Source organism: Puma concolor, chromosome E2 (assembly GCF_028749965.1).
Source record: "Puma concolor isolate L17-30 chromosome E2, mPumCon1.1.hap2, whole genome shotgun sequence".
NCBI classification, from domain to species: Eukaryota; Metazoa; Chordata; class Mammalia; order Carnivora; family Felidae; genus Puma; species Puma concolor.
In genome coordinates, this window is record NC_141681.1 from 54,085,635 (window position 1) to 54,099,746 (window position 14,112).

Consider the following 14,112-nt stretch of genomic DNA (forward strand, 5'->3'; position numbering starts at 1 on the left):
TCCTTTACCCACCCCTTACGACTAGATTTCGAAACCCCGCCTCTCCGTGACGTCTGCACGCCCGGTCGCGTCGGATTATAAAAGCCTTGCGGGCTGCGTCAGTTCTCAGAAGCTTAGCTGTGGATCAAGCTCATGTACCTGCCGGACGCCAGATCTCCTTTGCAGCGACAGCGATTGCAGTAGCCGGTGACAACGTGAGTCCCAGAGCCCGACACCGGAGGGCGAGATGAACGCGCTGGCTTCCCGAGCCATCCAGATCCGCGATCGCTTGTGGCAGCCCGAGCCGGCCCTCCTGCCCCCAGGGTGACGCGCAGCCCGGAGTCGGTGAGTGAGGGGTCGGAACGCCAGGGCCCTGAGGGGTTGAGGGCTGGGAATCAGACTCCGGGTCAGTAATAAAGAGGGAGTTTGGACTTCTAGGTACGTAGACGGGAGGGTTCGAGGCCGGGACTCGTGAGTTCCGAGGAAGGGTGGCCTGGGAGCCTGAACTCTTGCGTCTGGGAACAGGTGCGGCCAGGACGGACTCCAGGGCTCGGACTTAGGAAGGAGAAAGGATTGGGAGCCTGGAGCCTGGCGGGAGGAGGGCTCTGGAAGCCAGACTCCTGGATCCCCAGTGATGGAACCATGCAGGGGGTCGGAACGTTTGAGTCTCAGAGGGAGGAAGGTCTTGAGGGCCCGATATGTCAGTCCTCAGGATGGATAAGAGAAGCAGGGGCTAGGACCTTGTCCCCAAGGGAAGCAAGTAGAGACCCTGTATTCTCAGTTCTGGAAACTGAGCCTTCTTAGTCTGAGAGAAGAGGCTGGGGGGGCTTGGACTCTTGGGCCTAAGAAAAATGAGAGAAGTGGGGACTCAGACTCCTGGGTATTGAGAGAACGGAGGTGGGGAGGAGGTGGGAACCGTCTACCTCTGCTGGAGAAGGGAGTGGCAGGGCTCAGAAAGGAATGTGGGGGAGGGACTCTCACGTTGCTGTTTGTGTCACTATTTCCATGGCTGTGACTCACAGTCATCCCATGATGCTCTCCCCTAAATGGCTTCTGAGCTTTGTTTCCTTTTGTCCCAGCACAGACAGATGGCCCCAGGCCAAGCGCCCCATCAGTCTGCCCCCTGGAGGGGTACCCACCCCTTTTTCCTCCTGTCCCCGCTGATGGGCCTTCTCAGCAGGGCCTGGAGCCACCTGAGGGGCCCAGGACCTCCAGAACCCTGGCTGTTGGAACCAGTAGCCAGAGCCGATCAAGGAGAAGCTGGTCTGGAGGGAGCGGCTCAGACTTTTGTGGGCATCCATTGTGCCCCGGAGGGCAGGCACTTTCCAGGGGAGACTGGAGACGGTGGAGCAGTTGAGGACGATGGAGACGCATTCCGGGGGGCCTGCCACGATCTAAAAGCCAGTAGTTCTCTCCTTGAAGCCTGGGGACTTTCAGATGATGGTGATGAAGAGGATGGTGGGGAGCAAACAACCAGTGTCCCTCAAGAGCAAGCAAGTGACTTTGTAGGTGGCCAGCCTGCTCCCCTCTCCCCTACCCTTCCAGTAAGAGCCCTGCAGGACCCTCCTGGAGAGGAGAAGTCTGAGGAAGGAGGAGCTGCTGAAACTGAAATGGTCACGTTTTTCTCTTTTCCTCCATCACCCTGGGAGTGTTGTCCAGGGGAGGAGGAAGAGGAAGGAGGAGCTATAAAGAAAGAAGCTGCCAGAGCACCTGCTTTTCCTTTGTCTCCAGGATCCAAGCCTAAAGCTCGGGGGTATCGTGCTGGGGAGGAAGAGGGTCAAGCGACAGAGGAAAGAAGAACAGAAAATAAAGAAGCCACAAAGAGCTCCATTTTCCCCTCATCTTCAGGCTTTCACGCTAGGGCCTGGGAGCATGGTTCAGGAGAGGAGTCTGAGGAGGAGGAAGATGAATTCAGTGACTCGGGAGCAGCTGAGGAGGAGGGAGAAGCTGAGGGTCCCTCTTCCATCCCATCCACAAATGCCTTCGTCAGGGCCTGGGTGTACCGGCCAGGAGAGGACACGGAGGAGGAGGAGGAAGATGAATCCAGTGACTCGGGAGCAGCTGAGGAGGAGGGAGAAGCTGAGGGTCCCTCTTCCATCCCATCCACAAATACTTTCTTCAGGGGTTGGGTGTACCGGCCAGGAGAGGACACGGAGGAGGAGGAGGAGGAGGAGGAAGATGAATCCAGTGACTCGGGAGCAGCTGAGGAGGAGGGAGAAGCTGAGGGTCCCTCTTCCATCCCATCCACAAATCCTTTCATCAGGGGTTGGGTGTATCGGCCAGGAGAGGACACGGAGGATGAGGAGGAAGAGGAGTTCAGTGACTCAGGAGCAGCTGAGGAGGAGGGAGAAGCTGAGGCTTCTTCTTCTGTCCCCCCAACAGGTACCTTCTTAAGGGCCTGGGTTTATCGGCCAGGAGAGGACACAGAAGAGGAAGATGAGAATGAGGAGGATGATGACTCAGAAGCCACTGACTCAGCGCTGAGTCCCTCCCTTCAGGCTCAGAGCGCCCTCCTCAGGGGCTGGATGTATCGGCCGGGAGAGGACACAGAAGGAAGGGAAGTTGCTAAGCAGCAGGGAGAAGCTGAGCCCCGCCCCTTCCGAGTGGCCATCTATTTACCTGGAGAAAGGCCACCACCTCCCTGGGCTCCCCCTCGGCTACCCATCCGACTGCAGAGGCGACTTAAGTCCACGGAAACCCCCACCCGGCATCCTGACCCTGAGCCTCCCGTAAAGGCCAGAAAGGTGGGTGCTGAGGGCTCAAGTTCTCCAGTCTTAGGGAGGGGCTGGAACTCTTATCTTCCTTCCTGGAGCTCCTGGGCTGGGGCGGGGGAGGGGCTGAACGCCCCAACTTCTGGGTCCCCTGTGTGTTGCAGAGGGTTGCATGTGAACTCCGCTGGGAGGGCTGTGTTCACGGTAACGCAATCCTTTGCAAGAGGCTGGGCCCCTGTGAGGAGAGGGGGCAGCTGTGGTTCATTGTCAGCATCAGGGAACCAACCGCCTCCATCTGCAGGGGGCCGGATCTGGTGGGTGAATGGCTAGCAGGTGACTAACCAGATCACAAGCATTCTTGTGTAACTAACTTTTGTTTGGTTCTCTCTCTCTTTTCCCGGTCCCTTCCCCCCGCCCCTCTCCCTGTGGACATGTGCGTCTTGTGTCTGTGCTGGTCCCCCTTCAGGTACGCTTCTCTGAGAAGGTCTCTGTCCATCTCCTGGCTGTCTGGGCAGGACCAGCCCGGGCCGCCCGCCGGGGACCCTGGGAGCAGCTAGCCCGAGATCGAAGTCGCTTCGCCCGTCGCATTGCTCAGGCCCAGGAGCAGCTGGGCCCCTGTCTCACTCCTGCTGCCCGGGCCAGGGCCTGGGCACGCTTTGGGAACCCTACGCCTCCTCTGGCCGCCACACCTGCTCCTACCCAGATCTTACCATTGTCCTCTGTCCAGGCCACAGCCTTGAGCCCTGTTACGGCATCTCCCTTCGCCCCTCTGTCCCTGTCTCCCGGCTTGGACCTCAGTGGGAGGCGTGGCTAAGATCATGTAGTTTCATGTTTATATTAATTATTTATTTTTTGTATATTGTTTTATATAAGAAATAAAACTTTGTGATTTGTAGCAAGCAATGTCCCTGCCACTGTGTGTGTCTGAACTGACAATCTCCACTACCCTCGAGATAAAGGAGAGTACTCAATAGAGAATAAACTGTATTTCCCATCATCACTCAAATTTGCTTCTTGTCCTGAGGCTTTTGAACTAAGGGCTGGTGGGTCTTGTTAATTTTTCTTTGGCCTCTGCCTAAATTTTATTAAACTTGGGACAGGGGCGCCTGGGTGGCTCAGCCAGGTAAGTCTGATTTCAGCTCAGGTCATGATCTCCCTGTTGGTGAGTTCAAGCCCCGCATCGGGCTCTCTGGTGTTGGCATGGAGCCTGCTTCGGATCTTCTGTCCCCTCTCTCTGCCTTTACCCCACCCGTTCTCTCTCTCTCTCAAATAAACTTGGGACAGTTATCTCCCCAAGGGGGGCTAGGAGCTGGACTCAGTAATCTCAAAAAAACAAAAAAACAAGGGTTCAGGGGCACCTGGGTGGCTCAGTGGGTAAAGCATCTGACTTTGGCTCAGGTCACGATCTCACGGTTTGTGAGTTCAAGCCCCGTGTCAGGCTCTGTACTGATGGCTCGGAGCCAGGAGCCTGTTTTGGATTCTGCCTCCCTCTCTCTCTGCCTCTCTCCCACTCACGCTCTCTCTCTCTCAAAAATAAATAAACGTTCAAAAAAATGGGAGGGGGGGTTCATTTCTAGTCCTCCATGCCTCCCCGGAATATACCCATCCTCCTATTGGCCATTTAAATGGTGAATTGCTTGAGGCTCCCAGCTGTCCAATTTCATATTTATAAGCCCTGTTCCAGAGATTGTGACTAACAGTAGCACATATGTTACAGGATTGTAAGGCCCCAAAGGAGTTCTTACTGAGTGATTTTAAGTAATTCCTGCACCCAATGTGTGCCTTGAACTCAACCTTGAGATCAAGAGTCATACCCTCTCATGACTGAGCCAGCCAGACACCCCAAGATGTTCATATGTAAAACAATCCTTGCCAGGGGTGCCTGGCTGACTCAGTTGGTTAAGCAAATGACTCAGCTCAGGTCATGATCTCGTGGTTCAGAAGACTGAGCCCCATGTTGGGCTCTGTGCTGGCAATGGAGCCTGCTTGGGATTCTCTCCCTCCCACTCTGCCCCTCCTCTGCTTGTGCTCTCTCTCAAAACAATAGATAAACTTAAAACATAAGTAAATAAAAATTGGGGCGCCTGGGTGGCTCAGTTGCTTAAGCATCTGACCTCGGCTCGTCATGATCTCACGTTTTGTGAGTTCGAGCCCCGCATCGGGCTGTTTCCTTTGGGTGCAGGGTCGGCTTTGGATCCTTTTTCTCCCTCTCTCTGCCCCTCCCCTGCTCACACGTGTTCTCTCTCAAATAAACATTAAAAAGGTAAAAAATAAATTTAAAAAAAACTGGCAAAAATAATCCTTGCCAAATAACAAAATTTTTTTGAGCTTTATTTTTTAACGTTTATTTATTTTTGAGACAGAGAAAGATAGAGCACGAACGGGGGAGGGTCAGAGAGAGAGAGGGACACACAGAATCTGATACAGGCTCCACGGCTCTGAGCTGTTAGCACAGAGCCCGACGCGGGGCTTGAACCCACAAACCATGAGATCATGACCTGAGCCGAAGTCGGAGGCTTAACCGACTGAGCCACCCAGGCGCCCCCAAATAACAAAATGTTATACAGGTGTTAGCCAGTATTGTAATTACTCTCTCACCCATGCATGTCTTGAATTCAAGTTTGCCTCCAACTCAGAAGTCTTTTCTGACCTCAGATCTGTTCAACAGTTCAAAGAAGAATGGCCCAAACATCCTGTCCTTTGTCCAGCATCGGGCCCTGCCCCCTCTCCATTGCTTCCCCAGGTTTTCATATTCCCAAGCCAATCAAGTCTCCTTCCACTTTGAGACCTTTGTATAAGCTATGCCTACCCGCCTGATGTTCCACCCCCGACCCCCTCTGGCGATTCCAGAATCGGTCCTCGTGATTCTTAAGATGCGTTTTGATTTTTTGTTGTTTAAGACCCATCTCCCACGACTCTGAGTCCCGGGAAAGCAGGTGCTGCTGAAAAGCCCACTCCCTGAATCACACAACTGGGCACCCAGGCAGCGTACGAGGTGTTAATAGTAAGGTGGTGCAAAAGAAGGCGCACTGGGGCCTTTCCCCCAATGAGCAGGCAACAGAAGCTGACGAGGGTATGGTATTTCATTGGATTACTCACACGCCAGCTTTCCATCGAAACTGGACAAGCAGATGGCAAAGGCTTGGAGGGGGCAAAGCGGGAAGCAGAAGTCCATGGTGAACGTGTCTGGGGCCACGCGGCCGAACTGGAGCACGAGGGCATCGGCTGAGGAGGAAGTCAGGATCTAAGCCCAGCCCCACCCCTCAATTCCCTTCCGAGGTCCTCTGAGCTTCCAGAACTACACAAAGGCTGGGCGGCGCACCTGCTAAGCCCAGAAACCCAGGGCCGTTTAAAAAACTGCATTTCCCAACAGGCTTTGCAACAGCATGGACTCGGCCCAGCCTAGACAAACGCTCAAATGCTGATGGGAGATGTAGTTCTTGTCGGCTCATGCCACCCTCCAACCTCCCCTTACCCCCCCGCCCAGGTAAAACAGTTCTTAGGAGCTCACGGTCATCCGGATGCACGATCTGGAAGTTCTTGACTGAGGCCCGAGTGACTCGACCGTGAAAATTGAGTACGTAGGCGCCGCTCCTGTAGCTCCACCAAGGGGCTTTGTTTTGTAGCAGGACCAATCCCTGGCTAGCTCCCCGTTGGAGGCGACACAGTAGTGACTCCTGCTCCTAGAAGATAAAGTAGGGGGGTTGTTTAACCTACCACCAATGGGCCTTTTTCCTCCAGATGCAGATTTTTGAGTCTCTAGTCTCTCTTCTCTGGGAAACATAGAAGTCTAACAAAGTCCTTCTGGCTTCACATATGACCTTCTGCAAGCCATGGGCCCCCTTCTCCCTTAGGACCTATGGCCAGTCACCCAGACCTTCCTCTCCCACTGACCCAGACAGTCTCAGCCTTAGCCAACTCACGTTTTGTGGCTGGACGCGGAGTCTCTGGTTCTGGTCATCGATTCCCGGAATGATCACAGTCATTTTCCGGGGCCCTCGGAATCCCAAGACGTTGGTCTCCTGTGGGAATTATGCTCCAGTTGGCCTGGCTCTTTCTCCTCCCCACCGCCCTGCTTCGTTCTCTCTTGTCTCCAGGAAACTCACATAGCACACAGCCCCCAGCTCCTCTCTGATCCGAGTGGTCTCCGGGACAAAATTCTTCCTTTCAGGGTTCACTCCATTGTCAAAGATGGTGAACTTGGTGCCCAGGACATTAGATCTGCTCCAGGAGGGGGGGTGGTCAGAGCAAAAATAATAATTACTGTTTTGCTGTACTTTGAGTGCTTTCCCATGTCATCAACTCTTCCCGTTAACCCTCTGCTTGAGATTTAAGTTTTGTGTTCCATGTATCCACAGTCCCAGCCCCTTTGTTTCTTTGATAAGCCATGACTTTTAGCCTCCTGCCTTGGCCTTCTGGAACCTTCTTCCCCCAGAGATTCAAGAATGCATGCATTACATTACATCCATACATTACAGCCCTCTCCCACAGGAACTTAGGAGTCCCACCCCCCCTTGCCTCTCCAGAAGTCAAATGGTTGTTTTTTGTTTTTTTTTTTTTTAAGTTTACTTATTTATTTTGAGAGAGAGAATCCCAAGCAGGCTTCACACTGTCAGCACAGAGCCTGACTCAGCGCTAGATCTCACCAACCATGGGATCATGACCTGAGCCGAAATCAAGAGTCCAGGGCCTAACAGACTGAGCCACCCAGGCAGCCCCAGAACTTGTCCTAAATGTCAACCTCTGCTCCAAAGCCCTTAGTTCTCCTATTCCCAACCACCCTGGGGCTACCACGTGAAGAAATAACAGAAGCCATCAGTCTAAGACAAAAGGTCCTTGAACAGGTGGAGCTTGTGCTCTGTGGCCTTCTGGGAAATGTAGTTCACTTGCCCTTCTCCCCTGACGCCGCCCCTCCCCCGCCCCCGTTTCTCACACATATCAGGGCTCTGCCCACCTGACTTTGCCCACAAAGTTGTCCCCATCCCGAGACAGGTCTGTGGGGTCCAGGGAAATGAGGTAATTAGAGGTTTTGCTCCTTTTTCTCTTGCGTCCAGCCAGGAGGAAGTGCTGTGGATAGGAAAAACAGCCCATCGGGATTGATTTCTGGTATCCGGCTAGGGGCAGGGGTCTAAGACAAGGAAACACCACGTCCCCGTGACAGAGGAGAGGGTAATGGAGCAATAAATATCTCAAGCCTTGCTGGGAGATGTGGTTCTCTCTGAACGAAGTCATCTGCTAGGTCCGGAAGCGGCGCTTCACATCTTAATATCTCCCCCTCATCCGTTCCGCAACTGGGACTTGGGTCAGGGCTGAGCCCAGGCAGAGGGCAGCCCAACTGTGGCCAGGCTGGGCCGCTTTGGAGAATAGGGAAGAGCCTCAAGTGGAACACTGCAGGACTTTGGTAGGCATTTCACCGGGGAAGAGCAAGTCTGGCACTACCCAGAAGGGAAATGGCCTCTTTTAGGGAGAGTACTTTGAAGAGAGACCACCACGCTGAGGGGGACCTGGCCAGCTTGAGAGGGACATGGTCTGGCTCTGGGGGAGGGGCTTGGTTCCTGAGGGGCCGGGTTTATCCCAGGCATGGGTGGGGCCTGATAGATAAGAAGGCTCTTTGAGGGGCCAAACACAATGGGGCCAATACCTTGAGAGGGTATGTAAGGGGTGGAGTTTTGGAGGCTGAGACTTTGAGACTCAAAGAGACTTTGAGACTTTGAGACCAAGGCTGAGACTTTGAGAAAGGCAGGCTTATCTCAAGAGGGGACGAAGCCTAGTAATGAGGTTGGTTAAGGCCACTGAGAAAGGAGACTTTCACAGAAAGTTCTGTGAAGGGCGGGGCTTGGCGTTGGAGTTCACAAGTCCCAGCTCAAAGACGAGCAAGGCCTGGAATCGTTTAAGTCTCGACAAGGCTCAGAAAGGGGCGGGGCTTGTCCCTGGGAGGTGGAGCTCGTTCCAGAGGCTGTCAGACCGCACCTTCCGCCCTTCGGCCGCCTCCAGGTAGAGATGGTAGAAAGGGAACATGCCCTTGTCTACGCCGCGCTTGTCGCGGCTGATGCGGCACTGCACTATGCGGCCGCGCAGCGCTGGCCGCAGGACATACGCTTCCATGTCTTCTCCCAGTCGAGGGCCTAGGGCGCGGGTTGGCGAGCAGGACAAGCTTCCTACATCACTGCTGTCTGCGTCTTTCTCGCCTTCCGGGTCCTCCGACACCTCCTCTTCGGCAGCTCCTGGGGAGTTCACTGTAGACTCCGACTCCTCTTTCTTCTCTTCCGGGTGCTTGTCCTAGCCCACACGCCAAATTCAAGTTAGGGGACAGAGCTGAGACCCGCCCCCACCCCAGGCTTGTCAACTACTGATTGGCCACGCCAGCTCAGGGTTACGCCCTCCCTCAACCATGTCTTCTGCCTATTGGCCAAACATCCCGGTCACCTGCTGATTGGCCAGTACCTCCAAGGGGCCCACCCAGCCAAGTCCTCATTGGTTACCACTAACCACTAATAACGTCCCGCTGAAGCCACGGCCACTCCACCTACCGCTTGGAGAATCCCTTTGAAAGCACCGTCCCTTCAACTAAAACCAGTGTTGATTCGGTCTAGATAACATAATATGGCCCAGAGCGACCCACTTGAAACTATTTAACTTACTTTCATCAATACCAGAGCGAGTGCCAACTAGTTTTTCCCTATCACTGTTTCACCCTTTCTCTCCAAAGCTCGCTACTTTTTGGTGGGCTGGATTTTAATGTATGTGCTTACATAAATTTAAGTCCTCTAGATTGATTTCATAAATGGTACACACAGACAGAAACTACTAGACCAATCATAACAGGTTCCGCCCACCAGTAAAAAGGGCCTCTGATTGGGCTGCAGAGTTTTACACCCACCCACTCTAGAGTCCCAGGTTAGCCCGCCTGCTAACAAGTCTCCATGTCCCCCGTCACCATTCATTCCAGGGTTTGGTCCTGGACTGGGTACCTCATATTCGTCTCCAACATCCTGGAATTTGCTCTCTTCCTGTGCATTGGCCCCTAAGGGGTGGAAGAAGCCAGAAGAAGGCTGGCTCAGGACACCCGGGTCCCAGGAACTTGGGACAAGGTCACCTGGAAAAGGCCAGATATCCTGGGTTCCTGGCCTCTTTGTATGACTCCTCACACTTGCCAGATCTTCCTTCTCCCCCATGTACATGGGTACCTACACTGACTGAGAAGTCTCTAGATCCCTGGATCTAAGAATAGAGAGGGGTTAAAGTCCTCCATTTCCCTTCTCCCAAAGACCACATGAGAGAGACTAGGAGCTAAAATGGAGCGGAGGAATGAAGTTTGGGACGATAATTAAAAGTTCTGTTATTGGGGCGCCTGGGTGGCTCAGTCAGTGAAGCCTCCGACTTCGGCTCAGGTCATGATCTCGAGGTTCATGGGTTGGAGCCCTGCGTTGGACTCTGCTGACAGCTCAGAGCCTGGAGACTGCTTCAGATTCTGTGCCTCCCTCTTTCTCTGCCCCTTCCCTGCTCTCTCTGTCTCTCTCAAAATAAGTAAACAAACATTAAAATTTTTTTCAAAAGGAGTCCTGTTGTTGAATCATTGGTCATACGAATCAATTGGTCATATTGAATCATTGGTCTATAAGAACAGAAGGAATTGTCATACGATATCATCAAGAAATAAAAAGTAATGACGTACTGATAATGCTACAACAAAAGTGAACATTAAAAATATGCTAAGTAAAAGAAGCCACAGTTCATATACTATATTATTCTATTTAAATGAAACGTCCAGAATAGGAAGATCTAAAGAGATAGCAGATTAGTGTTTGCCTGGGGCTGGAGAAATGAGGTGTGTGTGTTGGGGAGGAGGGTGTCACTGCTAAAAGGTACAGGGTTTCTTTTGGGACAATGATAATGTTCTACAATTGAATGTGGTGATGGCTGCTCATCTCTGTAAATATACTAAAAACCATGGAATGGTAAACTTTAAATGCATGAATTGTATGGTATGTGAAATGTATTTCAATAATGCTGTTACAAAAAAGGGAAGAGGATTTCACCCAGTGTCCCTGAAATTACCAGGTCGTTGGAGGGCTGGCCAACCCCTGCGTCGAATCCCGGGAGGCTCTTTGTAAGGAGGTGGAGAAACAGGAATATCCTCCATGGACACTTCCTCCAACTCCAGATCGGAACTATCTGGAAGCCAGGAGAAGGAGAAAGACTAGAGACAAGGATGGCTGGGCTGGGCAGGGGAGGGGGCCGGTAGATTCAGATTCCTGAGTGTTGGAGAAGAAGGAGTTTCAGGACCTAGACTCCTTGCTGTGAGGAATGACAGAGCCCAGAGTGGACTGGACTCCTGGCTCCTTTGGAGAGAAAGGTTCCAGAGTCCTGAATTCTGAGGGAGTGTAGTTCTAGGATATAGGCAGGTCCAAGGACTCGAGATTACCTGCTTTTGTCGGCGAAACCAGTGGGTCACACTCGCCGCTGCCATCTCCACCGCAGATCGTGAAGCCCAGGGCACTGTGGAGGCCAGAGCACAGATGTGCCTCTGGCATGTTCTCCTGGAGGAAAGGGTTCCCAAGGCCTGGGAGAAGGTGCAGCGGATCCCATTAACACGATGTACAAACTTCCGTCCTCTGCGCAGGGCTGCTTCCTCACAGACTCCCAGGCACTGTCTCTGATTGACCACCCAAACCCCTGAGACCCATTCAGAACGCTAACTCCGTCCTAAGGCTCAAGCAAGCACAGCTCTCCGGCTAAATTGTTGCGGACTCAGCGCGGGCACACAATCCCACAGGGGGCTCTCAGTCTCTCCAGGACGTGTGTCTAAATTATCCAGGCCCCGCCCCCCAGGCTTTGTTAATTCCAGCCTTCAGGCGCTCCCGAATCAAGTCCCTAGGGCTTTTCCAGGGCCCGCCCCCGCAGCTCCCTCAAGCCCCGCCCCAGAGCTCCAAGAAGCCCAATCAAAGGATTCTCTCCGGCCCCACTCTCCAGTTGTACCCGGCCCTGCCCCGCGCTCTGGCTATCCCGCCGCTGAGCTCACACGGGTCCTGCTCCTGGGCCCCCAAGGGGCCTGCGCTGGGCTCTTCTGGACTCCATCCCGCCCTTCCACCCTGAGCCCTTTAGGCCCCGTCCCAAATTCCCGCAGACCCCTCCCTCTAGGCCTAGGCTCCTGCCCGACACTGGGAACTTTTCCTCACCGCGGTCCCCTGCGAGGCGCTCCTTCCGCCTCCATGGTCGCCGGGGTCGCAGGGAAGCGTCGGGATTGGCCTGAACCATGAGGGGCTCTTGGCGCTTCCGCCGCTGCTTCTTCTCAAAAAGCCGCCGCTGCAGGAGTGGGAAAAGGGGGTGAGGGGGTGGCGACCAGGAACCAGACCGGAAGACGGGGGTGAAAGAGGGCCCGGGGCAAGGGGAGGCATGCATGGGAGGGAGAGTCCAGGCTCTCAGTCCCTCCTTCCTCAGATCCAGCAGTCCTCGCACCCAATCCCCTCTTCCCCCAGGACCCTAGCAGGCCTGCCCTCCAGAACCTTAGTTCTTTAGAAATTTTGGACTCTCATCACCAAGGTTTGCTTCTTTAGAAGCCCAACTTCCTATTTTCTCATTTCCCGATTGCAGACTTGAGGCTTGGAGGGAGACAAAGAGGGCCAGGAGTCCCAGAGCAAGTCCTGGGGGTGGTGTTCCTGGAAGCTATGGAAGACGGAAGAGGGGCTGGCAGGACTCCCGCGCATAGTACCTGCTGTTCCAGCTTCTGCAGCCTCATGGCGGTCAGCTCATCCCCCAGCAACCTGAGAGAGGTGCAGGCTCATGGTGACAACATGCAGGGCAACACCTCCCCCCACTTTTCCCCTCCCCGCCCCCCAACTGCCCAAGAGCCTCTCCTTCCCTTCCGTCTCCAGGCCCAACTTAGGGTGCTGAGCACTCTGTGAGGTCACAGAAGAGTTCTGAAACTCTTTTTTCCCAGCACTGGCCTGTCTGGAATCCAGGAGTCAGAGACCCCGAGCCCTTCCTTGTCAGGACTCAGGAGTCCAGGCCCCTGCCCCTTACTGCTAGACTGATGGTGCCGGATCCACCAACAAGGTTAAGAAGCCAGAGTTAGGGGCGCCTGGGTGGCGCAGTCGGTTAAGCGTCCGACTTCAGCCAGGTCACGATCTCGCGGTCCGGGAGTTCGAGCCCCGCATCAGGCCGTCAGGCTCTGGGCTGATGGCTCAGAGCCTGGAGCCTGTTTCCGATTCTGTGTCTCCCTCTCTCTCTGCCCCTCCCCCGTTCATGCTCTGTCTCTCTCTGTCCCAAAAATAAATAAACGTTGAAAGAAAAAAACATTTAAAAAAAAAAAAAAAAGAAGCCAGAGTTAAATGGGTGTGGGCATTATCAAACTCTGAGTTCCTCCTGAGCCCTCATTTCCATGCCTGCTCTCCCCATCCTGTTCTCCCCACTCACTCTTTCGTCCATGTGTCATTCTCCTGAGACATCCTGGAGAAGCAAGAGTGAGGCGTCAGGACACAGATCCAACATCCCAGTGGATGTTCTGCCCTCCAACACCTGATCTTATGCTTTAAATTTTTCTCCTGGACCCAGACAGCCGGAATTCCAGGGACCCAGCAGCCTGTTTCCAGCTTTCGTTACTTTCAGGGGCACAGGAATCTGGTTTTCTCTCCCCCAAATAGCTAACTCTTCTATACCCAGGCATGGGAACTTAGGACCCTGGACCCCCAACACTCGACCCTCAGTGACCCCAGGCCTCCGGCACCCACCTGCCTGGAATCGTGGAAATTCCTCTCCTCCTGCCTGCAGAGAAGCTTTTCACATTCACGCTTCCATACCTTGCCTCTCCGGCCAATTTCTAAACATACCTGACCCTCTTTTTAGCTGGGGACCTACTCTCTGGGTCTCTGGGAAGTAAGCAGGCAAAGAAAGAGGGCTCAGAGGGAGGGACGGGGATTCCCACTGGGACCTGCCCTAATCCCCTCCCTCCTGGCCCACCACACTCCACTTCCAACAAAGCAATGAACCCTGGCCTCCAGCTGCAGCCGGGCAACCCTGCTCCAGGGGTTCTGAATTGGAAGGGCATGCAGGTGCTCCTTAAAGGGACCCTAGACAGCATCGCAGGGTCTCTCTCTCTCTCTCTCTCTCTCTCGGCTTATATGCTAAAACTTAGAATATGACCTGTGCCAACAGCTACCGACCTATCTGTAACTCGCAGCCACTTCCTAGGGGGAAAAATAAATGGGAAAACTACAACAGCCATGAGGCGAAGGGGCCGAGAGGCCCGCGGAAGTGGCCTCATTTTCCTCCTGCCCTTTGAAATGTAGTTCTCTTTGAAATCCTCCGCTTTCCTTTCGCCTAAAAGGCAGGAAATGCGGGGTCAAGAGGTAAGAGCTTCCGAGAAAGGAGGAGAGCTTTTCGAGAACAGGCTAGCGACTTCTACAAGGGGCGGGCCCCTAGA

General features: G+C 53.8%; 2 protein-coding genes across 8 annotated transcripts; one reads left to right on the forward strand and one right to left on the reverse strand.

The window, feature by feature from the left end:
• The first annotated feature begins 96 nt into the window (after positions 1-96).
• Positions 97-3,589, forward strand: PPP1R15A (protein phosphatase 1 regulatory subunit 15A). Of its 3 annotated transcripts, XM_086690328.1 has the most exons (4): positions 97-324; positions 1,064-2,252; positions 2,385-2,723; positions 3,157-3,589. In XM_086690328.1, the coding sequence occupies exons 2-4, from the start codon at positions 1,068-1,070 to the stop codon at positions 3,502-3,504; spliced, it is 1,872 nt and encodes a 623-aa protein (XP_086546454.1). In that variant the 5' UTR covers positions 97-324; positions 1,064-1,067; the 3' UTR covers positions 3,505-3,589. The 3 variants fall into 3 exon arrangements, with proteins under 3 accessions (XP_086546454.1, XP_086546453.1, XP_025770422.2); XM_086690327.1 differs by having other exon boundaries at positions 1,059-2,723; XM_025914637.2 differs by having other exon boundaries at positions 1,064-2,723.
• A 2,166-nt stretch (positions 3,590-5,755) lies between these two features.
• TULP2 (TUB like protein 2) lies at positions 5,756-14,002 on the reverse strand. Of its 5 annotated transcripts, none has more exons than XM_086690330.1 (13): positions 13,853-14,002; positions 13,107-13,139; positions 12,403-12,454; positions 11,870-11,996; positions 11,116-11,253; positions 10,749-10,865; positions 9,662-9,714; positions 8,661-8,969; positions 7,645-7,757; positions 6,797-6,911; positions 6,614-6,712; positions 6,202-6,373; positions 5,756-5,915 (listed from the first exon to the last, which is right to left on the reverse strand). In XM_086690330.1, exons 1-13 carry the CDS (start codon positions 13,951-13,953, stop codon positions 5,782-5,784), a joined length of 1,563 nt encoding a protein of 520 aa, XP_086546456.1. In that variant the 5' UTR covers positions 13,954-14,002; the 3' UTR covers positions 5,756-5,781. The 5 variants fall into 5 exon arrangements, with proteins under 5 accessions (XP_086546456.1, XP_086546455.1, XP_086546457.1 ...); XM_086690329.1 differs by having other exon boundaries at positions 9,662-9,786; positions 13,853-13,984; XM_086690331.1 differs by lacking the exon at positions 13,853-14,002 and adding an exon at positions 13,421-13,788 and having other exon boundaries at positions 9,662-9,786.
• Positions 14,003-14,112: the final 110 nt, after the last annotated feature.

Bases quoted from the DNA above. Each gene is read 5' to 3' on its own strand.
- PPP1R15A (XM_086690327.1), top strand. From the start codon at position 1,068: ATGGCCCCAGGCCAAGCGCCCCATCAGTCTGCCCCCTGGAGGGGTACC. The intron at 2,724-3,156 runs GTGGGTGCTGAG...GTCCCCCTTCAG, and splicing joins CTCCCGTAAAGGCCAGAAAG to GTACGCTTCTCTGAGAAGGT.
- TULP2 (XM_086690329.1), bottom strand. From the start codon at position 13,953: ATGAGGCCACTTCCGCGGGCCTCTCGGCCCCTTCGCCTCATGGCTGTT. The intron at 6,912-7,644 runs GTGGGCAGAGCC...CTCCTGGAGCAG, and splicing joins AACTTTGTGGGCAAAGTCAG to ATCTAATGTCCTGGGCACCA. The intron at 6,713-6,796 runs GTGAGTTTCCTG...TAATTCCCACAG, and splicing joins AGCTGGGGGCTGTGTGCTAT to GAGACCAACGTCTTGGGATT.